Source organism: Ictalurus furcatus, chromosome 11 (genome assembly GCF_023375685.1).
Source record: "Ictalurus furcatus strain D&B chromosome 11, Billie_1.0, whole genome shotgun sequence".
NCBI lineage: Eukaryota > Metazoa > Chordata > Actinopteri > Siluriformes > Ictaluridae > Ictalurus > Ictalurus furcatus.
The window spans coordinates 21,351,713-21,377,080 of record NC_071265.1 but is presented as its reverse complement, the minus strand read 5'-3'; the positions used below and the strand labels follow the sequence as shown (position 1 = coordinate 21,377,080).

At 38.6% G+C, this 25,368-nt stretch overlaps 1 protein-coding gene across 3 annotated transcripts in view; it reads left to right on the top strand.

Moving 5' to 3' along the window:
- The first annotated feature begins 361 nt into the window (after positions 1 to 361).
- Positions 362 to 25,368, top strand: part of rap1gapb (RAP1 GTPase activating protein b) — a 39,464-nt gene continuing 14,457 nt past the window's right edge. For 2 of the 3 annotated variants that reach the window (XM_053635820.1, XM_053635819.1), the window contains exons 1-3: positions 362 to 1,432; positions 5,258 to 5,293; positions 18,764 to 18,860. In XM_053635820.1, the coding sequence (XP_053491795.1) occupies positions 1,389 to 1,432; positions 5,258 to 5,293; positions 18,764 to 18,860 (177 nt within the window). In that variant the 5' untranslated portion in view covers positions 362 to 1,388. Of the gene's footprint in view, positions 1,433 to 5,257; positions 5,294 to 18,763; positions 18,861 to 23,907; positions 24,293 to 25,368 lie in introns of those variants that run through there. The other variant, XM_053635821.1, reaches the window with a different exon arrangement.

The following is a 25,368-nucleotide window of genomic DNA, read 5'->3' as shown; positions in this document are numbered from 1 at the left end:
ACTCATATAAACACTGTAGGGTGTGCATTCAACACTGTAGGTGTTAAATCAACACTGGTGATTTTGCTATGTACAGTTCTCTCCAAAAGTATTGGAACAGCAAGACCAATTCTATTGTTTTCGCTATACACTGAAGACGTTTGTGTTTGAGGTCAAGAGATGAACATGAGACAATAGATCAGGCTTTCAGCTTTCATTTCCTCCTATTTACATCTCTACACATCTAGATGTAAATATCAGGAAATGAAAGCTGAAATTCTATTGTCTCATATTCATCTTTTGCCCTCAACCACAAACATCTTCAGTGTATAGCGAAAACAAAATATTTGGCCTTGCTGTTCCAGTACTTTTGGAGGGGACTGAGTAATCTACCTTTATACACTAGTGCTGCAAAGTTGCTTTGTTTAAGGTGGTACGATGATAAGTATATTGTGAGCTATCAGACCGTTACGTGAGGGATGCGGTAGTTTATAGACTTAGAAGAAGAAAAGTACAGAGCAAGCATGCAGTCACCTTCAGGGTTGAGAGGTCACAGTGATCTGATTTATGAAGACCTGAGTGAGCAAGAGTCAGCTCTGATGGAATTAACATCTCTGTCAATAGATAGAGGACATGTTGTTGTTACCAGGGCACAGGACACAACAGCTAGACAGTGAAATCAATAGACTTTCTGCTGAGTTGTTGTTCATGTAAATACTCATCTGGACTCCATTATGGCGATCCATCAATGGTGATATGTGCTTTAGCTGGTAAGTTCACAGTATTGCAGAGTCGAGACTGACTGATATCATTAGTGATTATCATTAGTGAGATATGGACCTGTGTTGAAAGTGGTTCTATAAGGATATTGTGGTCCACCAGTTAAAAACACAATGCCAGTTCTACAAAGATGATGCTTTTTCAATCCTCCAGTGATGTTCTTCCTTTGAAACTTTTTCAGTCTTTGGGTTCAAATGCAGTATTCTGCTCATGTGTGGTGCCACACGTTTCCATTTCCATTTAGTTGAAAGCAATACTCTCTTTGAATTTCCATTAGTTATTAGTTATTCGATAAGCAATGCTCCATTTTCCCCATGGCTGAGAACACTATGAGAGGAGCCGTGACCCAGGAAATCCACCTCTCCCTGTCTGGAAGGCAATGACTTGCCCTTTATGCACCTGCTCGTAACCATGGACACCAGTATGACCGAACACACACCTCTCCCTCACCCCTCTGGAGGAGGAAAGAGCTGAAGGGAGGGCAGTGAAGGACAGACACAGAGACACAGGTGCAGGACATGAGCAAACTGATTCAGACAGTCACACGGAGAGAAAGAAAAAAAAGAGAAGGAGAACATCTGAAGTACGTGTAGCTGTGCTGGTTTGAAGATCCTTGCCTATCACAGAATATGTCTTATAGGAAGAGGAGCTTCACTTTTGGGGCCTATGGAGGGTAAGAGTGAGAACTTGAGTGTGTGTGTGTGTGTGTGTGTTTCTGAGCATTATGTAATAGTTTAATAAGGCTTACAAATGTTGTCTGAAATACTTGTCAGAAGCTGTGAACGTTTTTCAGTTGAACACTTTTTTCCTTGCTTCTAACTAAATTACTGCTGGCACAGTCTGTTACCGAGGTCAAACAAGACAGCGCGTCCTCTTTATGTCTGCAGGCATGTCATTAATGAGTGTCTGCCCTTCTCAACCAAGCACTAATATGTGTTGAACCGGGTCCTATCACTTGGACAGGAGAATGGAAAATTGTGCTTTACCCAGCAAGCAGAACACTGTGTTCAGGGCTGCTGTTCCTTAAAATTCATATAACCACCCCCTGGAAACGTTCTCCCAGTTTACTTAATCTTTTATTATTATTGCAGTCTTTCACAGACTTTTTTTTTTTAACACTGTAATATATTGTACATAAACTTAAACTGCACATCTGCAGTCAGGGTTTTGTCATGTGCTACATCATCAGGTTACAAACACAACCAGTCAGCAGCACTTTGGGTAAATACGGGTCATTAGTGACAACCTCAGCCATGTTTGAGAAACTTACACTGCAGCAGGCACTATTTGTTTACCTTCTCAGACATACTATAGGGGTTTTACGCTCTACATGGAGAATGTATTTAAAGCAATACATAATAGAAATAAGGTTATCATATTTTAATCAAATGTATTAGCAATGTAAACAACATATATGGAAATAGATGGCATGCCTCCAGCAGGTGTGTGTGTGTGTGTTCGTGTGCGTGTGTGTGTGTGAATTGTTTTGTTACATATTCACTCTCAGGTCAGAATAACCAGAATATAACCGCTGCAATATATAGTATATACAGTATATGTATAATGAATGTAATGCAGTGCCAATATCTGTATCTGTTTAGTACTTCAAATATCTGCATTTGGATTTAAATCCAAAGTGGGAGTGGCCTAAATCATAAAAATGTTTTTTTTTTTTTCTTTTTCGAAGAATTAATATGAACCCAACCATTGAGCAACCTTGGAAGACAAACAAGAACCCGAGAGGTAGAAATGCTAACAGTGTCAGGATGGTCTGTGAATTCTGGCTCTGACAGTTGCTCAACCTCAGCTACATCGCTCAAGTTCAAAATCGGTCTACAGATATGTGAAGGCTTTTGTTTTTTTAACTCCTGCTCGCTCAGTTATTATTTTTGTTTGTACCTGTTGGCAATATTTTCAAATGACTTTAAGTGAGTGACTCAGACTTGACTTAGGCATTCCAATACAGACCAATGGAAAATGAAAACTGGCAGAGGCCAATTAGCTTGCGCTTTGTGAAACAGAGGAAATTGCCATTAACAGGTAATGAGCTGTTTATATGAAAGCAATTTTTTTTGTTTATATGACTGCACACTGCATTAGACTCTAATTTAATATCATAAAGCGTTAATAGATGGTTTTTTTTGGCATGTTATTCATTCACACACACTGAGCTAAATTTTTATCATACTGGATAGGTCTGCTCTGAATTGTCCTTCAGTCTTCATTTCTTCTTTTACCTTGGGATGAGCATGCGTAAAAAAAAAATCATGAAATCATGTGATAGTCATGCTAAACACACACTGTATGTGGCTTAGTGCATGCGTGACAGAGAGAGATTGTTTTTGTATCATATTGCCTTTACCCTGAGAACATGGAGTAGATACACATATGACTTACCCATGTGGCATCTCTTCACAGTTCATGTGTCTTCATTTTCCATAAATGCGGGCTTGGCTGTTTTGATGTTACAGCATGATGACATTTGCAGTGACTTAGTACACATGAGGGTTTGAACTTTCCATACGGCCACACTCTCAGGGCTGATGTTTTGAAATTTTCATGCAAGACTTTTAGTGTCATGTCTTTATGTCAATATTATTTGACACTCACAAATGAAGTGACTTCTTTTAGTAGATCCAGTTCATGAGAGCTGAAAAGAGAGTTTTGTTAATCGGGCAGTAGCCCACTGAACATTTCTGCCTGCATCTAGAGGTGGGCTTTTTCATCTGTGCTGTTGACACAACAGTGGTTCTTTTTATCCTATGTCAGCAAGATCCATGTGAACACACAGTGTTCTGAGCAGCTCTGATATCTGGATGAGGGAAGGCAAGGTTACCAGGATGAGACATATTCCGTGGTCAGTGAGCTGGGCTCAGTTATAATGTTTAGGATAAGGACATAGACAAGGCAAATTGCTCAGCGACTTAACAGCGATGTCTGTTCCAAGCATGAGATTCAAATGATCATTCAAGGATCGAACAATAAAAAGTGTTGCAAACTTGCAGAAAATCCCTTAGTGATGGAGAGCTATCTAGTGGGAGTTGAACAGACTTGCAGTATGCCACCTGTTTCACTTGCCCATGGAGGGGCATTTAGTTTGAACCGACTGATAAATTTAAAACAGCAAACCAAACTTGTCCTAGGTAGACTATATGGCCAAAAGTATGTGATCATCACACTCATATGTGCTTGTTGAACATCCCATTGCAGATTTAGTCCCCCTTTGCTGTAATAAGCTTCTGGGAAGGCTTTCCACTAGATTTTGGTGTGTGACTGTGGGGATTTGCTCATTCAGCCACAAGAGCATTAGTGAGGTCAGGCACTGATGTCAGGTGGAGGAGACCTGGGATGAAGTCAACATTCCAGTTCATCCCAAAGGTGTTTAGTGGGGTTGAGGTCCGGGCTCTGTGCAGGACACTCCAGTTCTTCTGCTCCAACCTTGGTCAATCTTGTCTTCATGGACCTCACGTAGGGTATTGTCATGTCCATGTTTGTCCAATGAAGGGAAATCTTAATGCTACAGCATGCAAAGACATTCCAGCTTCCAGCTTGGTGGCAACAGATTGTGGAAGGCCCACATATGTGTGTGATGGTCAGGTGTCCACAAACGTTTGACTTTATAGTGTATATAAATTGTATAGGTTATCCCTCAATACTTGACTTCAAGGACATACAAGGGCTTATGTTTACACTGTTTTGTAGTAAGAACGCACGGTGTGGCCTCGGGTGGTGTTACTGCTTCACAGCTTGAGGTTTCCCAGTCTAATCGTGAACTCTTTGGGTGAACTTCCGCATGTTCTCTCTGTATTTCTGGGAAGTGTTTTCTCCCATCTCCCAGAAACACAGCAGTGGGTAGATTGGCCAACTCTTACTTGCCCCTAGGTGTAATTGATTGTGTAAATATACGTGAGAATGCTGCATGTATTTTCGGTTTTATAAGCAGTGGAATAAAAAGGCTACATTATACTCATTTGTAGATTAATTCCATTTGAAAGCCATTTGAAAAATCTGGGGAAGATGAATATCACAACAGTGTACAGCAGTCTACTTATATATGCTCAGAACAGCTGAAACAATTGGATGAAACTCTTGAACCTTGGATGAACGGCTCAATATTTCATGGATGATTTAAGTAGAGAAATGTACTGTAGTGAGTACACACTAACAGGATTAAATATTAGACTTTTCAAGCATGCCTTTGCAATTGCAATAAACAGAAATGTAATGGTAACGTTTTTCAATTAAATATACACCAAAAGGGTGACCTTCACTGCTTTGTCATCATAACACACCTAGTTAACATTGGATGCTTACCTCCATTATAGGTTTAACTATTAGTTGCCTGGGGGTAATAAGTCTGTTGCTAGATTGGCTAACCTTTAGCAGAAGGGGGCATAGGGTTTAAGGGGAGAAATATGTATTTTTAATTGTTTGTGTTCTGTAAAATAAAAGCCTATTATTTTTTGTTAGTAAAGCAACGTGTTTATTGTCTTTGCAGAGTGGACAAAACTTTCTCCAAGGCTAGATGTCTATGGTAAGACATCTTCTTATGTATCAATGTTTATTTTACGATTATTTAAGATATAATATATATATATATATATATATATATATATATCAATTGGCAATCTGTATGAATTTGATGCTGATTTGAGCATATGAACTTACATGTAAATGCAGTATATTTATATGATGCAGCTCTCTGGGATGCCTGAAGCATTGTCTGGATTAGATTTTCTTATGTTTTATCTATTTGGAGGATAGGATGCAAGCGTAATACAGTTGTGCCCCTCAGAAAGACACAGGCAATTTATTTGAAATGATGTCTTTAACTTGAGAATGCCCATTTTATTTGCATTTGGAAAAGTGAATACTTCCATGATCAGATTTAACAGAAGCAGAAGTTTTTCAGATGATGTAAGGAAAACATTGCTAATGTAGGTGAAATTAATCCTCTGGATTAATTGTAAAACTGTGTTAGATGATTGAAGTGCCTCTGTTAAATGGAATTATGGTAGGATTGATATTTCTGTGTGTATCAGCTCAGATAAGCCTGGCAACATGTGAGTAAATACCTAAGACACGACTCATTTCGCCTCTTCCCGTCTGTTTCTCACAGAGTTACTTTAAAAATGTATTCCAATACAGTTACAAATTACTTCATAAAAAATTTTATCAGTAACGTAATCCAAGTATTCCAATATAAAAGTAATGTAGTCTGATTATTTTTGGATTACTTCAAGGTCACGTATGTAAATAAAGGCAAAAGAAAAGCAACATGATTTAAAATACTTTTATTTAGAGCTTATTTTAAGCTTAAAACATGTTCAATGTTTGGATTTGTTTGAAGAAAATGAATAAATAAATAAAATATAGCTGCAAGCAGCAATGGCGGATTCCTCCTCAAAATTGCGGACCATTTCAAAATCGACATGGTAGAGAAGTGTATCCCACAGACAACATGTCAATGCATTTGGATCAATGGCAGATTATAAATTCATTTTGTAGTTTTCCACAAATGACCACTGTAGAGAAAAATCCATCAGGTGGACATTATTGGTTCTTGAGACCTTTTTGTTCCACATGAGCAACAAAGCATGCATTCCAAATTTAAGACATTTTGGCCTGGCAGAGTCGAAATGCCATCGTTTTCAATGCGTCAACTTTGAGGCGTGGCCATGGCCATAGTGAATATCCCAGACTCATTAAAAGTTTCACTCATTATAATATTTTATTTTGGGATGGGGGACTATGCAGTTTATAAACTATGCTATACTATATACATAGACTCACCGAACACATTATTAGGAACACCTGCTCATTTATGCGATTATCAGCCATTCATGTGGCAGCAGCTCTATGCATAAAGGTAAAGTTCAGTTAAAGTTCACATCAAACATCAGAATGGGGAAAATGTAATCTCAGTAACTTTGACCATGGCTTGTTGGTGCCAGGTGACCTGGCGAAATTTTTTTAACCTTCAGCTGTCCAGCTTCAGTGAGCCAGTTCCCACTGTAGCCTCAAATTCCTGTTCTTGGCTGACAGACATGAAACCCAAGGTGGTCTTCCGCTGTAGTAGTCAAGGTATGACATGCATTCTGAGATGCTTTTCTGCTCACCACGGATGTACGAAATGGTTTGAGTTACTTAGTTAAGTAGACTTCCTGTCAGCTTGAACCAGTCTGGCCATTCTGCTCTGATCTCTCTCATCAACAAGGAGTTTCCAATCTCAGAACTATCGCTCACTGGATGGCTTTTGTTTTTCGCACCATTCTGTGTAGAGGCTGTTCTGCATGAAAATCCCTTTTTATTAAATACTCAAACCAGCCCGTTTGGCTCCAACAATCATACCACAATCAAAGTCACTAAGAACATAAAAACATTTTCCCCCTTTCTGATCTTGTGAACATTAACTGAAGCTCTTGACCTGTATCTGCATGATTCATGATTTTATGCATTGTACTGCTGCCACCTGATTGGTTGATTGGATAATTCCATGAATGAGTAGGGGTATAGGTGTTCCTATTAGAGTGGCCACAAACTGTACCTTTTCATTACTGAGGTTAAGGTTAGGTTTAGGTTTAGTAGCATGTAATTATGTGTGTTACAGTTATGTCAGTGGAAGGTCCTCACAGAGATTGTAAGTCAGTTTGTTTGTGTGTTTTATTGCCTTTGACTTAAAGTCCCCATGAAATCAAAATTGAAGTTTTTTGCTTTTAGTATGAATACGTTAGCTTTAAGGATATCTATAAGCTAGTGCGCTCCAAAACAATGACAAAATCCACATTTAGAAGATATACGCATTCAAAATTGACTCTCTACCACCAATAGGGATCAGTAATTTCGATGACATCATTCTGCACTTCAGCATCTCGATATGTCCTGTCCTGACTTCCTGTTTCAGTGGAAATTATGTCAAAACATTGAATACCGCTGCACGTTCCAAGGCACTTCAGGGGGACTTTTGTTTAATCGGTTAAATAACTTGGCCAGCTAGAGCATTATATTCAAAATACCTCTATGCAAATCAAATTAAGCTGAAGCGCTGAAATGTTGCTGAAATCAAAAGCTTTGTTAAGACAGCAGTTTCCACCCCTAATGTCATCAAATGTTTTCCATCACACTGAAAACAGAGCCTGTGTGATGCAAAACGGGACTGTGACATTATCTTTCTCTCTGAGTGTCACTCCAACACACTGCCAGGAAAAAGTAATGTCGTTTTAACACTTTCCCTGAAGTCCTAGTGTCACGATTAGTATTGTGTAGAAGACACAATGCTCTTATGATTACCCCATTCAGATCAGTCTTACTCATCAGGCTGCCATTCTGTTTAAGGTATAATTTCCCTCCTCTTTCCTCTGAATCACAGACCTCAGCTTGACCGACACTCCCTCAGCCGTGGGCCAGCTGATTAGCTGTCTTGACTGAGTGGGTCTGGGACAAAACCCTGGGGATATTTGTTAACATTAGATCTATTACTCTTCTTTGTCTGTTACATAACTACACATTAACAAGTTATACTTGTCTATCTAAATAAGTAGTGGGAGAAGATTTTTGCAGATACCTATAGTTCCAGCAATCGGTTACGCCCATTAATCCGATCAATCGGTCGACCTCTAATTTGTTGTGTGTTTCGTATTTTTATGAATTCATTTACTATTTTCTGTATTCTTTTCTTTGTTTTGTTTCCTGTATTTATTTTTTGTATTTTTTCATCCATATGGTAATGTAGTGGGAGTGTTTTTCAAATTCAGGCACAGCAACCAAGCCCAGAGAAGAAGAATAGGAGAGGGTCCACTCCGGGAGCGCAGGGGTGAAGAGACAGCATCAGTTCTGCAGAGCTTTTGATTACAAGATTGATTAGGATTTGCTGATGGAGAAGCTGATAGCGCTGATAGGATCTTCCACATGATTTCATGACATTTAGGCCATTGTGTTCACTGTGCAGTCAGAGACAATGTGTGTATGTGTGTGCATAAAATTGAAACAGACATCAGGATGTTAAAAAGAAAAAACTCATTCAAATAAATTTTATGTTTGTTTTTTTTTCCAGAACATATAGCACATATACATTTTAAGCATTTATACACATATACATTTTAAGTTCTGGAGCAGATGTGTACCAACACACTGGTTAAAATTCAAACTTTATGACTGATACTGCCACTGAGCACAGGAGTCAACATCTGACTGGGTTAATGAACTTTATTTGATCATATACCATATAAAAAAAAGCCTCAGTGATGTTGACGCTGCACTGTTTTGGCCTGGTACATGTCAGGGGTTTGGGCTTGAAACACCTCATTCATAAGCCTTAAGATCACACCGTAAAAATGACAGCAGTGTATCTGAAATATGTTGTTTGTCCTGTTAGAAATAGCTGATGGAAGAACAGCAGCGTGATATGAATTTCATAGTGTAGGCTTGCAGACCACTAAAGGATCAACCTCTGTATCAGTGGAAACAGCCGGCATGCACAATCAATCTCCAGATCTGATATCAATCAGCCAGTGGGAATAAGGAGAGAAGATGACAGCCGCCTCATTAGTATAAGGAAAATGAAAATACAGAAATATATATAAAAAAAGGAATAAATAAATACATTCATGAATAAATGAACAGAAAATAAAAAAAATATATATAACAATGGAATATATAATCTGTGAAAAAGAAAATGAATAGGGGAATTAATAATGAGAGTGTGGAAACATTGTGAGGACAAAAGCTTGAATTGAGGCAGTGAATTATGAAGCCAGAGTTTTGTGAAAAGGGCAGTGTTTTATGTTGCATAGATGCTACTATATTTATTATTATTGGATATATTGTTGTACATACTCAGGAATACTGTAGGCACAGGGAGAATTTATCTTCATAGCTCCATATGACTGGACTTGGGATGATCGATGCTAGTAGCAGGAATCAACAATAGGTTCTATCTATCGTGATGGCTATCAAGTCGGACGATTTGTCTGTCGGAAGGCATGATGTCTGCAGCGTTAAGATCGACAAGAATAAATTGTGTTGTATTTCATAATATGCGTTTCCTTTTCATCTGTTCTCACATTCTATGTGAACCTTAATAACGTGCCCTTGACGTGATTAACGTATTAACGTTGACGTTGACGTATTAATTCGGAATTTGGCAATATTCTAATTAGTATTGAATTATGTAAACGCCGCAATCAGATTAAGACAATATTCTGATTCCCCAAATTCTGATTCCCACCCCGGAATGTGCCAATTTTAATCGGAAATTTGTTGCATCTGAACACCTTATTCAGAAAATCCACTGAAAGGAGATATATGTGCATACTCAGTCCTCAAGAAATGTGGGTGATAACAGATGCTTAGCTGTAGGTTAGGTATTTAGGAATGACAACTCAGGCATACTTACATCAACCATGTATACAGGAGTAATACCATGCCATTATTCGTATTCAAAATGTGACTGCAACCCAAATATAGACATTAAACAGAATTTGATGTGCATGTAAACATAGTCACAGCGTGTTGTTTATCAAGGCTGCTTTACTATACAAGCACTGAATAAGTATCTCTGCTGCTTATTTAATTATATAATTTATATTATTTATATAATTTTATTTCAATTTCATAATGAACTTAGTTACAGCTAATAACTCGTTATGTTTGTTTACAGTCCCAACCTCATTTTTACAGCATTCCTGACCTCGTTAACAGCTAATAAAAAAGTAAACAAAATACCTGCCTTAAAGCTAATACTAGCGATTGCAACTACAACCAACTTGTAAAAAAGTTTGTTATTTTTTTCCACTGTAATGACGTAAGATGTACATGACATGCGTTACGATGTCTGATCATGCCCCCTTCTTTTCCCCTTCAAAGACACAGGCGATACTAACATCGAGTGGTGATAGGACGATTACAGTGAGGGGAAAAAAGTATTTGATCCCCTGCTGATTTTGTACGTTTGCCCACTGACAAAGACATGATCAGTCTATAATTTTAATGGTAGATTTATTTGAACAGTGAGAGACAGAATAACAACAAGAAAATCCAGAAAAACACATGTCAAAAATGTTATAAATTGATTTGCATTTTAATGAGGGAAATAAGTATTTGACCCCTCTGCAAAACATGACTTTTTAAGTGAAAATGTCCAAATTGGGCCGAAAGTGTCCCCTTGTGCCCCAAATCCCCTGGGATAGGCTCCAGGCCCCCCATGACCCAGTGTTAAGCGGTACAGAAAATGGATGGATACATAATATTATCTCTTAAATCTGACGAACCACACATTTTTTAGTGTAGGCTATTTTACTAAAAACAATACAAAGCTACCACTACATTTTTGCAACAGGAAGACTTTATCAGTCAGAGCACAATGGAAAATAATCACTAGTGACACTACAGCGCATAGAGCACACATTCTCATATTTGAAGGTGAGAAATGTATTTGCTATAACAGCACAGCCCTGACAGTAGTTCTACAAAGACAACGAGACAATGTTAAGCACAACAAAGTGAATAAATAGACCCAATTGTAAAGTAATGAAGCATTTAGTATAATCTTCCCTTCACTCTTCTCAAGTGGAGTTAATGCATCATTAACTGGTTCGATTGCTGCTGAAGGAGTGGAAAGAGGCAGACACTGGAGCTGTGTTGCGTGTGTGCGTGCGTGTGCGTACGTGCGTGCGTGCGTGTGTGCGTGCGTGTGTCTGTGATGAACAATAAAGATAAGGAAGCCAGTCTTGAATATTGGAGTAATTATAAAAAGCAAACTACCCTTCATTAGTAGGACTTTTGATTGAGTGTAATCATTCAGCATGTCTCCTTTCATGATCTAGCGCCCACACGTTATATATGAAAGCTAAGGTTAATGAGAGCATTTGAGTCTTATTACTGGACTGGCTTCTGTTTCTGTTTCTGCCTTATTAGACCTAATGTTAAAACATGTTTCATAAATCAGCTGGCTATGGGAAATGAGGCCTGGGTTACATACTTTGACTACATTATAGAACGTTAAATGATAAGTCAGTAACTGCTCTTCAACAGAAAAGAAATATCTTCAATCTGGTTTCTCTATCTGTATAAAATAGTACTATTAAGCTGTAGCAATTATCCATGTGGCAGGATATGCTAATTTTGCTAGCGTAGCAAAATGTATAGATGTTGCATTTCACTGAAGAGGGGCAGTGCTAATATTTGTGCTAATGACGTAATGCAATATATTTTGTCCTCATTTTAAGAACTTGTTAACGATATTACCAGTGGTGCCAACATCTAAGATTCAGCCATAGCATTGTTTGAGTTTTGGCCAGCTACAGCAAGACTGTAGACACCAGAAATGACACTTTACTGCTTTCTCAGCTAAATGCAAATAAATTGAAAGACAAGATTTTGCTTATCTTTGTGATTATTTTCACTTTGTGGCGCTTTGACCTGTGAATGCACGAGCCTTGGTCTTGTGAGCCAACAGAAAACTATAAGTTGGGATGGTGAGCTGCTTATTATAAAGAAGCAGTCATAAAGGGCTTCTGCCTCGCTGTTTTTTTTGTTTATTTGTTTGTTTGTTTTGCTGCTTGCACATATGGTAAACAAAAAAGTGTTAGAAAAAAAGGTTAACACTATGGTCTTTCCAAAATCACATGCTATCAGGACTGGCTAATTTTGAATCATCAGCAAGAAAAACAGCAGGTGTATGGCATTGGCTTAGACCAGGGGTGTCCAATCTTATCCGGAAAGGGCCGGTGTGGGTGCAGGTTTTCATTCCAATCAAGCAGGAGCCACACCTGATTCCACCTGTTTAATCAGTTGATCTTGGCTTTCAATAGACTCAGGTGTGGCTTCTGCTCAGTTGGAATAAAAACCTGCGCACACACCGGCCCTTTCCGGATAAGACTGGACACCCCTGGCTTAGACACTCACTTAATCATAGAGTTAAGCCATGCACCTCGATATTATTACATAATATATTTGTTCCTATTTGGACAAACAAAATAATTGACTTGGGCACGTTTCCTGTCAGGTTTGGTCAATCTTTTCCTGTAATAAATAAAGGATAAAGGATGTTTTTTTCTGTATACTGATGGTCAGATTGACAAAAAAACTCAGTTAATGAACAATAACTATATTTACTGTATAATATACTGTATATCTGACACTGACTGCACTGCAGTGAGCTTATACACTCAGCTGGTTGCTTCAAATCCAAGCGTTTCTTCAGCTTGCAGTTAAATATTCGTTTGAACAATGCATGTTTCATCATTTAGGCTATCATGGAGCCATCCCGTAAACAGGTTTTTGTGGTAATTGTTTTTCTCTGCCTGCTAGGATTATCGTGTTAGCATGGTTGGCAGCTCTGTCCTGCTGTATTCTGTCTACTGTCTCTTTTGTCAGTTACTTTAGCCTTCAGGGTAGGGTAGTGTTTGTCCACCTGACACCGGCTCCAGACCCACCTGCCTGAAGCTTAGAAAGAAAGCTTAGAAACAGGTTTGGCTGCTTTGTCACTCTCATCTGACTGAATGAGCCAACACACACACAATAAACCCAGAAATCAGGTCCCAGTCACTGGAGTCTCTCTCACTGAAGTGCAGACAGAGAAATCGAATTTAAAACTAAGTTTCTGTAAAGAAGTGCATCCTGGTTTTCTGTCTCTGACCTGTGTCAAGTCTGGATGATGTTGGGGTCCAGGAGAAAGAACACGATTAACAAGAGGTTCAGCATGCTACGCGTGGTTCTGCTTAAAGTCAATCTGTGGTAAGAAAGAAGAAAGAAGGAATCAAATTAGCACGTCTTCGCAGTGAGGTCTGGCAGTGTGTCAGTGTAGTGTATAAGACTGTTCTTGGTGGCGATGCGGTGGCGTTTTCGCTGTGGACGATTATAGATGTCTTTATGTAGATGTTCAGTTGTGGTTAACGGAATTAAGATTGCATTCATGCATTAAGAAAAACTTATAGTTAGAGTTCAGGACCGGTGTCTGGCAGAAACCAGCAAAAACGATGGACTGGATATCAGAGAAAAAAATCCGATCCTGTGACAAATGGAAGAGTTTGGAACCTGAAATGTTTACATGTAAATGTAAAATGTATATTTTGTTATGATGTTATCGAAGAGGTATTTGACTGAATGCGTGTCGTGATGATGTCACATGACGCGTCTTGGCCCAAACCTGCAGAACGTCTGCGGTAATTTAGAAAAATTGCAAGCTCCTCCGAATATCGCAGAGTTTGCTTGATTTTGCATTCATTTCTGTGATCACAAAATCCTGGAGGCACTGGTAACTGTTTGTAGGATCTGGGATGTTTGTTCTGGGATGCTGGATTTCCTGATGCGTTTTGGAGCCGGGAAAGCTCTACACAATACAGGCCCGTTAAAGTAGATTAGAGGATAGAGGATACATTAGAGGACTGAGAAGTAGTCAGACTGTAGTCAGATTTTTAAAAGGATTGTGGCTTGAATTACACACTCACATACACTCAGTGCTGTTCTTAGTATTGCACACTTAGGCAGGACTAATACTAATACTATGCTTTGGTGGTGAGACAGTTCAGAAAGAGAGAGAGAGAGAAGTAGTAGTTCTATCTCTCGTCTGTCCTTTAGTTGTGTGCTGAACAGATTGCTCAGCACTGATTTGTGCTCTCGGCTATGGAGTAAGTATCCTCTCTCTCTTTCTCACTCTCTTTCTCTCTCTCGCTCGCTCTAATATGGGCAGATGTTAGTATTTAGCAGTGGTGTAAATAGTTAGTCAGTCAGCACTATTGAAGTAGTTAATGAACAAGACATGATAAGTGACTGTATGCTACACTGTTATGTCTTTGAAAAATATCCATCCATACATCCATCTTCTATACGCTTATCCTTCCTTCAGGGTCACGGGGAACCTGGAGCCTATCCCAGGGAGCATCGGGCACAAGGCGGGGTACACCCTGGACAGGGTGCCAATCCATCGCAGGGTCTTTGAAAAATATTTAATTTCTTATATGTTACTCTGTGTGGTTTACAAGAATTTTGTGTGGCTGCATATTAAGCCTCAGTTATTGTCTAGTTGTTATTAATAAGCACTTTATTCAATAACTGGAGTACAGTGAAAGGCATAAGAAAAGGTACAGTATGTAGTTATGAGAGAGAGAGTGTTAGCGTGGGAGTTTAAAGGGTTAATCCACACGTGTGCATATCTGCAGTATGTTGCAATCAGAAGCACAAAAACGTGGGGAAAAATCTATGCTTTTTCCTCTTTATTTCTCTCTCTCTCTCTCTCTGGAAAGTAGTGTAGCAAATGGTGCAGTGATTTTATCATGACACCCACCCACACACTGCTCAGGTACGCACGCTCATGTCTCGCATATCTCATTGCTAAGTCATTCAAAGCGCAATTACAATCATTTCTATGAGCAGTTGCAGCTAACAGAAGTCCTCAGAGTAGCACTGCTTTGCATAGACTGTATTTTGTGAAGGACTCAATATAAGGACTTTATATGTTGACAGTATTGACTGTAAAACAGTATCCAGGCTGAACTAACTGAGAAAAGACATGGACATTTACGTGCTGCTTCCAGTATTTTTAGTAATTTCGCTTCTGAACTGAATTGGGATGCAAAGCACAAAAATACCTGATGGAATTTTGGCTAAAATAAAATGAAAATTCAAACAGCACACTCACACACACACACACACACACACACACACACACACACACTCATATACACTCATACACGCCTCCACTTCTGCACCTTTCATCCTCTTGTTCCACCCGTATTCAGACATACACCAGTACTTTGTGTATCTTCCTCAGCTGTGTACAGCAGTCATATTCAGTGTTTGCAACTTTTAAGTTTAAAAGATCAATATTTATGTGGGGGATTCAGGGTCAGCTTACACGGGTGCTTAAGTTGTTTTTCGGGGCAAATTATTCAGCTTCTTAAAGGCTGTATGTAGTTCTTCAAGTTATTTTTTTAGTAGCCCAGGGGTTCAAATGAAGATTATGAATTTTGATGTTGGACTTTTGGATCATATAGGACTGCTGTGACATTTGAACATTTTATTATGTCAGTGGCATACACATCGGTCAGTTTAATAGGAAATCCTGTTCACCTGCTCATATATGCAGTTATTTATGGCCTTGGGACTGCAGTTACCCCATACAATTTTGTACTCAGGCCTCCTTTGGTGAACAGTAGACTAGTTCAACAAAGACTTCATGTTAAAACCATAATGAACTTTATTTTACTTTCACACTATCCGGTGTGCTCCATGGGATAGGCTCCAGGTTCCCCCGCGACCCTGAAAAGGAGTAAGCGGTTGAAGATGGATGGATGGATGGATGGACTATCCGGTGTTACCCAGATGAGGATGGGTTCCCGTCTGAGTCTGACTCCTCTCAAGGGTTCTTCCTCACGTCATCTTAGGGAGTTTTTCCCGTCGCCACCAGCTTGCTCAATAGGGATAAATTCACACACTTAAAATCTGTATCGTGTGTTTATATGTTACTGTAAAGCTGCTTTGAGACAATGTCCATTGTAAAAATCGCTACACAAATAATATTGAATTGAATCTCATTTGCCAATCACTTGGCCATAGCACAATGCATAAAATCATGCAGATACAGGTCAAGAGCTTCAGTTAATGTTCACATCATATCAGCTAATGGTCACATGATTTCTGTGACTTTAACTGTGGTATGGTTGTTGGTGACAGATGGGCTGGTTTGAGTATTTCAGAAACTGCTGATCTCCTGGGATTTTCACACCACAATAGTCTCTAGAGTTTACACAGAATGGTGCGAAAAACAAAAAAACATCCTTTGAGGATGAAACACCTTGTTGATGAGAGAGATCAGAGGAGAATGACCAGACTGGTCTCAGCTGACAGGAAGTCTATAGTACTCCAATAATCACTCTTTACAACCGTGCTGAGCAGAAAAGCATCACAGAATGCACAACACATCAAATCTTGAAGTGCATGGGCTACAACAGAGAAGACCATCAGGTGTAACATCAGGTTCCACTCCTGTCAGCCATCATGCTATCATGGACACAGACTCACAGAAACTGGACAGTTGAAAACTGGAAAAAGACCAGGTTATGTTGTGTTCATAATCTCCAACTGTCCATTTTCTGTGAGCCTGTGCCCATGATAGCCTCAGATTCTTTTTCTTGTCTGATAGTTATTTTCCTATCAGAAAATAGGAAGAAAAAAAAAAGTCACAATGGGGTGGTGTGAAGTGAAGCAGAGGAATCTATTTGCTGCATGATTATTCTTGCATGTGCAGAAACACCGGTAGTGCGAGCGGCATTGTTGACACTCTCGCTGCATATCCTATGTACATGCAGAAGATTTAAAAGTGCCATTTATTAGATGGCACATCGGAGGCAAAACACCCCTGTCCATCAGGTTTCCGAGTCGAACTGTAAAATATTTAGCAATTTCATGCACAACGATTTTAAACACACTGACATGCCCTGTCTCTCTTAAAACTTTGAGAGTGGCATCATGATTGTTGTCAATCAAAAACTCCTTTCACTCAAAAGTATTTACTAATCAAGAGAACTCAGAAGGCTGGCACACAAAACACACCTTTCAGTAAGTTTAAAGGTGAGAGGGTTTTAAATTTTAAAGGGATTTCAGACAGTAATTGTAATTGGAAAACAGGTTACCCCCCTCCCGTACCCCCCATAATTTTTCATATTGAACCAGATGCTTTTGTTGTAAATGGTGAAAGAGGACAGTCATGCTGCTACCTTCTGTTTCAGTTGCTTTTTGCAGTTTGAGCAAAACCTCTTCTATATTTAAACCATTTACAAACAAGTGTAAAGTTACCACTCTTTTTTGGGACTATTTTGCCCCCTTAATCAGTGGAAGGCTCATTGCTTTCAATGTCCAATGTGATTTAATTAATGAGCATGGCTATGAGATATATGAATTCCAAAGAGCCAAGGATTACACATATTTTTGGTGAACAGTCAGTTCTCGAAGTTGATGAGTTGGAAGCAAGAAAAATGGGCAAATGTAAGGATCTGAGCACTTTGACAAGGGCCAAATTGCGATGGCTAGATGACTGGGTCAGAGCATCTCCAAAACGGCAGGTCTTGTGGGGTGTTCCCGGTATGCAGTGATCAGTACCTACAAAAAGTGGTCCAAGGAAGGAGAACTGGTAACAGGGTCATGGAGTCAAGGCTCATTGATGCACGTGGGGTGTGAAGGCTAGCCCGTCTGGTCTAATCCCATAGAAGAGCTACTGTAGCACAAATTTGCTGAAAAAGTTAATGTTGTCTTTAATAGAAAGGTGTCAGAACACAGTGCACCACAGTGTGCTGCATATGGTCTGATGAATCACATTTTGTGAATTTTGTGAATGAATTTCTTTTACATCATGTGTATGGCCGGGCGCGTGCGCGTCACTTAAACACAGCAATTTATTTGCAGCCTAAATTTGTTTAATGTGACCTGGGTTGTTCAAAAAATCATTCAGTCATCATCAAAATCATTTGTCACATGCAAATTCATGTGACACACCAAATATTTATGCCTCACTGCCTTGTATGTTTATTCTCAGTGATTTGGTTGTGTGTATTGCAAACAGTTTTACAGGCTTGTGAAATTTACTCGTATTTGCCAGCTGTAGTGAATCACATTATGTGGACTTGCAAGTGACGGGACACTTGATCACATGAAGTAATTTCTGTATCACTGCTAACTTCTGTGCTACTGTAGTACATAGTGTGAAACAAATCGCAGTGCTAGTTACTAGTTTATAGTGCTGTGTGAAATAATGCATTTGGTTTGAGCCTCTGGATTCAGGCTTCAGCTAATAATAGACCTTTCTGACAGGGAAAGTGAGAAAAACAAAACAGAGGGCTTATTTTCCCATCCAGCTGCTTATTCTAGCTCTCTATGCAAGCCTGAAGATTGCATTCACATGCGTATTATTTTATATATTATCTTACACGGGTCTGTATCTAATTCTGACCAGTGTTACTATAAATTGCGGCTTTTGTGTTGAAGAGGTGTGTGTTTTCTCTTTCCACAGGAAAAGCGATGGCAGAGTGTCTCAAACATCTAACGCATTAGAGTCTACTCACTTGACCCACTCATTACTCCTGTCCCCTCTTTCTGCACTTCTAAAGGTAAGAGACACTGTCTTATTCTTTCCTTCACTCACTTCTCTTTTTTCCCCCGGTGTTACAATTTCAGGATGTTCACTTGGTTCATTTGTACAGAGATTGTTTCATCACATTGACTACTGACTTTCTCTTTTTGATTTCACTCAGATTTCACTCTTGCCAAGTCTGCTTCATTCTTCCTTAATTCTATTTATCTCTGCTATAAAAAACATTTTATTTCTTCACTCCGTCCCAGTTTTCCTTCTAAAGGGAGAGTGTCACCTTAGAGGCATGTACTGTCCTTGGCAAGCTGTTGTAATTTCTGCAGTGAAGTCACGTTTAGGTTCAACTAGAGTGGGGGCATGTTTTATTAATTAAATGAAAGGTAAAAAAAAAAGAATATTTTTGTGCAGTTGTGTTTGTCATATGAATTTCACAGTAAAAGAAAGATTGAATATGGATCACATATGGAAAGTTTCCAGTTGACATTTAATCTAAAAATGTTAGCAGAAAAAAGGATAAGCGGTATAGAAGATGAATGGATGGATGGATGTTAGCAGAAAAGAAATGCCACTAAATTCTGGTGCAGATGAAATTATAATTAATTCCATAACCACATTAAAACATCCATTGCATGATGCGGACAGCCATAGTCTTGTTAAAAACACCATTTTAAAAAAAAATAAACATTAAAAAAAAAAAATTTTTTAATAAAACTTTTTGTCCTCTGTCACAGCCACAATAACCATTACGTAACCTTGATCCTGTTTTTTTTGAATGCACAGTTAAGGTTAAGTTTAAGTAGTAAGTTTATATAGGACCGTCTTCAGTACATAAAAAAAAGCAGAACTGTTCAAATTTCTGCAGGTTGTTACAGAATTAGCATGTTTGTTTTGGTCATCAGTTAGACTGCCCGTGTGCAATGGTCTTATAGACCAGTTTTATACATCTTTTTTCTTTTTAACCCTTTCGTGTTAGAAATTGAATGTCTGATATTTACCCAGTACTATTGAACCTTTCATTCTTTCCACTCTTTAAAGAGCCCTTTTTGTTTTCTAAGCCTATAAATGTGATGTTAAGTAAGATTGTGAGTTTTCAGCTTCAGACAGGGCCTTTGTTCCCGCCCGTGAGACATTCTCATCTCCATTAACTCTCTAAAACTCCTTTATCCCTCCATCAGTGCCTCCACATCCTGTAGAGCCATTAACGTGGACGTGAAGGGAACATTTTAGGCTGTCACAGAATTATCATGAAGTCTATCTGCTACTTCGAATAAAGAAGCCCGCAGTTCTGAGGTGCTTTTTTTGTGAAGCAGTTTTTTTAAGTGAGGAAAAGCGCAGTATTCTATAGCACTCAGTAGCAAAGTGGTGTTCAAGATGATGATAGAAGTGGAATTGATGCTTAATTAGTAGGGTGGCTGAAGCATGGAATTGCATGGAAAATGTCACATTATATACAGTTTATGCAATTTCTATGCTAATTATTCCTTTTAGACTCACAGTCTACAGTTGACCGTTTGCTTGGTCTGAAATTTTGTCTAAATCAATTTTCAATTCTAAATCAAAGTAACACAGAAGCTGTCACACCAAATTTAGTATGCGATTTTCTTTTGTGGAATGCTTGGTATCTCTGTCTCATTTTTTGTCATGTTTATTGCTGTGCTTTTTTTTTTTTTTCTTGCCCTTTTCTGTATCCTCAGTTTACCCAGAGACTCTGAGAGTGAATATCTGTTAGCAAAAATCTGCCTTTCGGGTCAGTTCATCTTACATCCATACAGGTTGCCTGACCATTTTTACAACCCCAATTCCAAACAAGTTGGGACGCTGTGTAAAATATTAAAAAATGTCAATTAAAAACAGAATGCAATGATTTGCAAATCTCATAAACCCACACAGCAAAATCGCCAGTGTAGATTTAACACCCAGAGTGTTGAATTTACACCCTACAGTGTTTATATAAGTCCACTGGACTCAAATGAACACTCTGGGTGTTAATTCAGCACTAGAGATTTTACTGTGCATACGTTATTCACAACAGAACATAGAAAACACATCAAATGTTTAAACTGGGGAAATGTACCATTTTAAGGAAAAAATTAGGTAATTTTGAATTTGATAGCCGCAATATGTTTCAAAAAAGTTGGGACAGGGCACCAAAAGGCTGGATAAGTAAGTGTTATTAAAAAGAAACAGCTGGAGGAACATTTTGTAACTAATTAGGTTCATTGGCAACAGGTTAGTAACATGATTGGGTATAAAAAGAGTATCTTAGAGAGGCAAAGTCTCTCAGAAGTAAAGATGGGACGGAATCTGGATGGAAGCATATGTTGTTCTAAAAGCTGTATATACCTTTCAGCATTGATGGTGCCTTTCCAGATGTGCAAGCTGCCCATTCCATAGGAACTAGCACACACCCATACCATCAGAGATGCAGGCTTTTGAACTGAGCACTGATAAAAAGCCAGATGGTCCCTCTCCTCTTTAGTCCTCTTTAGTTTAGAACAGTGGTTCAGTGCGTGTGGGTAGCACATTCTGAGAGGTATGACAGATTGCCAGAACACCGGGGCAGCAAATCCCGTTGATCGCATAGCAGCTCAGCTGACACAGACATGAATGTAAAAAGAAGCAAGTGCAGGTGTCCCACTGATTGATTTAACAATGTCATGGCTAATGAAATCTGCCCTTCGTCCCGATTTACATAATTCTTATGCGAATGTTTTTAAAATGCAAGACGAATAGAATGCAACATGTTTTACATGTAAAATAGTACACGTTATTACAACCTAGTTCTCTTGTTCAAAGTAGTTATAGTGTTCAGAAACATTTTTGATCATTCATGTTTCATACCTGTCCGTTATATAGTTTATAAAAGTCACAAAAGTTATTTTTTAAAAATCATAAATCTATTTATCAAAACTCTTATCTATTTATCAAAACTCTAACAAAAAAGGTTATATATAGATAGATTTTATATAGAATAGATAATCATTATACCTGGTCTCCTCCAATATGGGGGGGGGCATGCCACATGATGGGGGGGCTTGGGGGGGCTTTAGTTACAAAAGGTTGAGAACCTATGCTTTAGAATATATGCTTGCATTTCAGTGTTAAAAAAATACCCATAACATAATAAATATACTTTATATGTATAATATACACACACAAAACAAGGTATTTTTATAATACAATACATAGACAAGGAACATATACATATACCTTGAATTGTGTGTGTGTATTATATATAAAGTGTATTTATTATGTTATGGGTATTTTTTTGACACTGAAATGCAAGCATATATTATAAACCATAAAATGCCATAAAAAATGCCTTGTTTATGTGTGTAGGAAAAAGGGTTTATTAGCAGTGAGCATTTTATTTCGGGTGTGCCGCTTATGCACTCTCACTGAAATGGTGGGTTCTGGCTTCTATTTCGGCTTCTTCTTCGTCGGTAAGACAGTTTTGTACTTGAGCATCACCAAGTCATACTTTTATGTAACTTCAGCAGCTCCGGGCGCATGAACAAAAGCACGAATCTCATTGTACGACCAAAAACAAACCCCTCGACGTTAAATAAATTTGACGCTTGGACGCCACGCGTTTTACGCCAGGGTGTGAACACTTCCAGACCGTTTTTCATGGTGCGGAAATCGTCCTGGTGTGAACAGGGCTAAATAGTGGAAGTGGGGGCGTGTTCGAGTGCGGGTTTGTGAATGGAGGGCAGAGCTGGAGAGGGTGAGTGGTAAGGATTGCACATCTCCGGGGAATTGTACTTATGAATGTTCTGTGTTGCAGTTAGCTGAGGCGAGAATAAAAACGGGAGAGACGAGCGCCTCGAAAGACAGAGGGAGCCAACCAGCACAGAGCCGTGTGTGCACACTTGTGTGTCTATAAAATAAAACCGCTGAAAAGTGAAAGTGAAAGATAAAGAATATAGCGCGTTTTCAGTTGGTTCAAGCCTGCCTCCAGCTTCCCCATTCCCTACACAAATCTGAGAAAGTGTTACACTTAGGGTTTCTACAATATAACTATTCTACCAGTAAGTTATAAACTGAAATAGACGGAAAACATCAGTTGCATGGCTGATGAAGTAAGCGTCCCCAGGGGGCAGGGCTGTCATCAAAGGGCTGTCAGTTTTTACTCAAAATGGGCACATCTGAGGTCAAGCCATAGAAATCCTTTTTTTCCACTTTTTTATGCAGTAATGTTTCTCTTTGTTGCATTGTTTGATACAAAAGACATAAATATAAATACATAGAAATGGGCAGAGTGCACATGTTACTTATTCACTTAGATAGACATGAAAATGGTAGGCCTTTGGATTTCAGAAATATGTCCCACATTGTCCCACACAAACTTAGTACTTGTCCCACATTTGGTCCGGTTGCATGTGGTCACCCTATCTCCAGTACATTTGGGCCACAGTCTGAAAATCAGTTCAGCATTGATAAGAATACACCATTTACCAAAGGTTTTATATGTTCTGAATGGTGTACTGTACAGTGGCATGATGCAACCTCCCTGCACAGCACATCCTTTATCTTGTAGAAGCCATTCTCAGGATAATTCATGCAGTTCTTAAGGCCAATAAAAAAAATAATAATATGAAATAAAAAGCTTATTTGTGCAATGGAAGTTTATGCATCTCTTATACACATGAATCACTACGGTAAATATACTTTAAACAACACAAAGCTCAAATTTTGTTTGTATTAGTGACCATTGTATGTTTTGTAAGAAATCTATGTTTAGGGAAGTAGCTGCAGTTTAAGGAAGTGATTTCTGTCACTCTTAAAATTCACTCTATAGTTGTGGGTTCTCATAGTACAACACACTAACATAGAACAAACAAGAGAGCCACAGGGCAATACACAGACGTTTCAGTGTTCTTTAGCCTAACTTCATCATGGCCAGAAGATCCTTCATATACATCAATCCAGCTGCTAAGGCAGCACGTCAGCGTAGACGACACAGTGATGTGAGTAGACTTCTCTTTATTCAGAGACTGCATATGCAGTGATGGATAATGTATGTATGTATGTATGTATGGGTAACACCCTTAAAGCTTGGGGTACTATTAATAAGGTGCCTAAATAGCTTGTACAAATTGGTGGAAAACAAGCAACCTTCAGTGATTCTGCTTCAACTAGTTTCATGTGCTAGTGAAATAACGACTTCTAGAACTACAAGTACTATTGGACTATCGCTGATGTGAGTACATTGTGTAATAAGACTGTGGACATGTCGTGGACTTGAGTAATTCTCTTCTCTTTCATGTTGAGAAACCTCATCAATGATTCTTAAAATTCTTTTGCAAATGCTGTGAATTTAGCGCACAACTTCATTATGGCTGTGTGGATGTGACAGTTTGAGCTGAATCAGCAGACCACAAGGAGAAGCATGTTGGAGTTACAGTTTCACAATTTGTCACTGTAGGAGCTGGGATCATTAGCAGTTAGGTACTTTACCTTACTGGGATGTACTGATAAATTATGTATGTTCACTTATGCATTTACACACTGTAAGTATAACAGTATAATTTTTTTGTACATGCCAGACGTGCTCTGTTAAGACTTCCACCATCATTACCGATCCCATTAAAGTACATATTTTAGTCATAATCAGTATTCACTAATACTGGTCAATATTTCATATTATTTTCATGCAAGTTTTTTCTTATATTTGTAGTTAATTCTACTTTGTTTAACCAATCCATTTATTGTTAGTTCATTCAGTAGGAATCATTGTGCTTAACTCTCCATAATAACTAAGAACCAAGCCATCTGCAGAAAATTGAATGAGCAAGCACGATTCCAAAAGAATGCATCATTGAGGCAAAGGAAACAGAAGAACGTCTGTTATCCTGAAATCTTCCTGCCCTCCGTGTGAACTTGATATCCTAATGGGAAACTTATATTTGAAAGCAAATTTTACCCTCAATACACCGATATAATGTAATACAGTTACATGCTAACATATGTGATTTAAAGCTTTTGTATTTTACTCGCACCTTGTTTAAAGGGTACGACTCTTTGTTGACTGGCAAAGTTTAAACTAATAGGTGCTGCCAGAATCTTTCTGCCACCCAGTTTATCCAAAGCATCCATCATATAAAACCATACATACTGCTGGTCTGTCACAATCCCAGATTTACTCTTGGTGAAGACTGCATAAGCATGCTGGCACAAGGCAATGAAAATGTAAGTTAAAAACGAGCTTGAAATTGTATCAGGTATTAAGGCTTTAAAGGTATTTACGCTGTGCCAGTAAGCTATAAATAGGTGTGGTGGTCTGCTCTGTCATCTCATTAATGCTTGTCAGCATGAAATTAAAAGCTGCCCTTACAATATAATTACTGTAATTACTGATTAAAGCCCATCACGGTTCAATTAATAGATGCTGTCCTCATTATGCTTATTGATTATTAGCTATTTTAGTAGCTAGTGTAATGATTGCCTTTAGGGAAAATACAGTCTATGATGTAAGAGTACATGCTCAGAAAAACATCATAGATTCATTTATCACAGATTCTGTT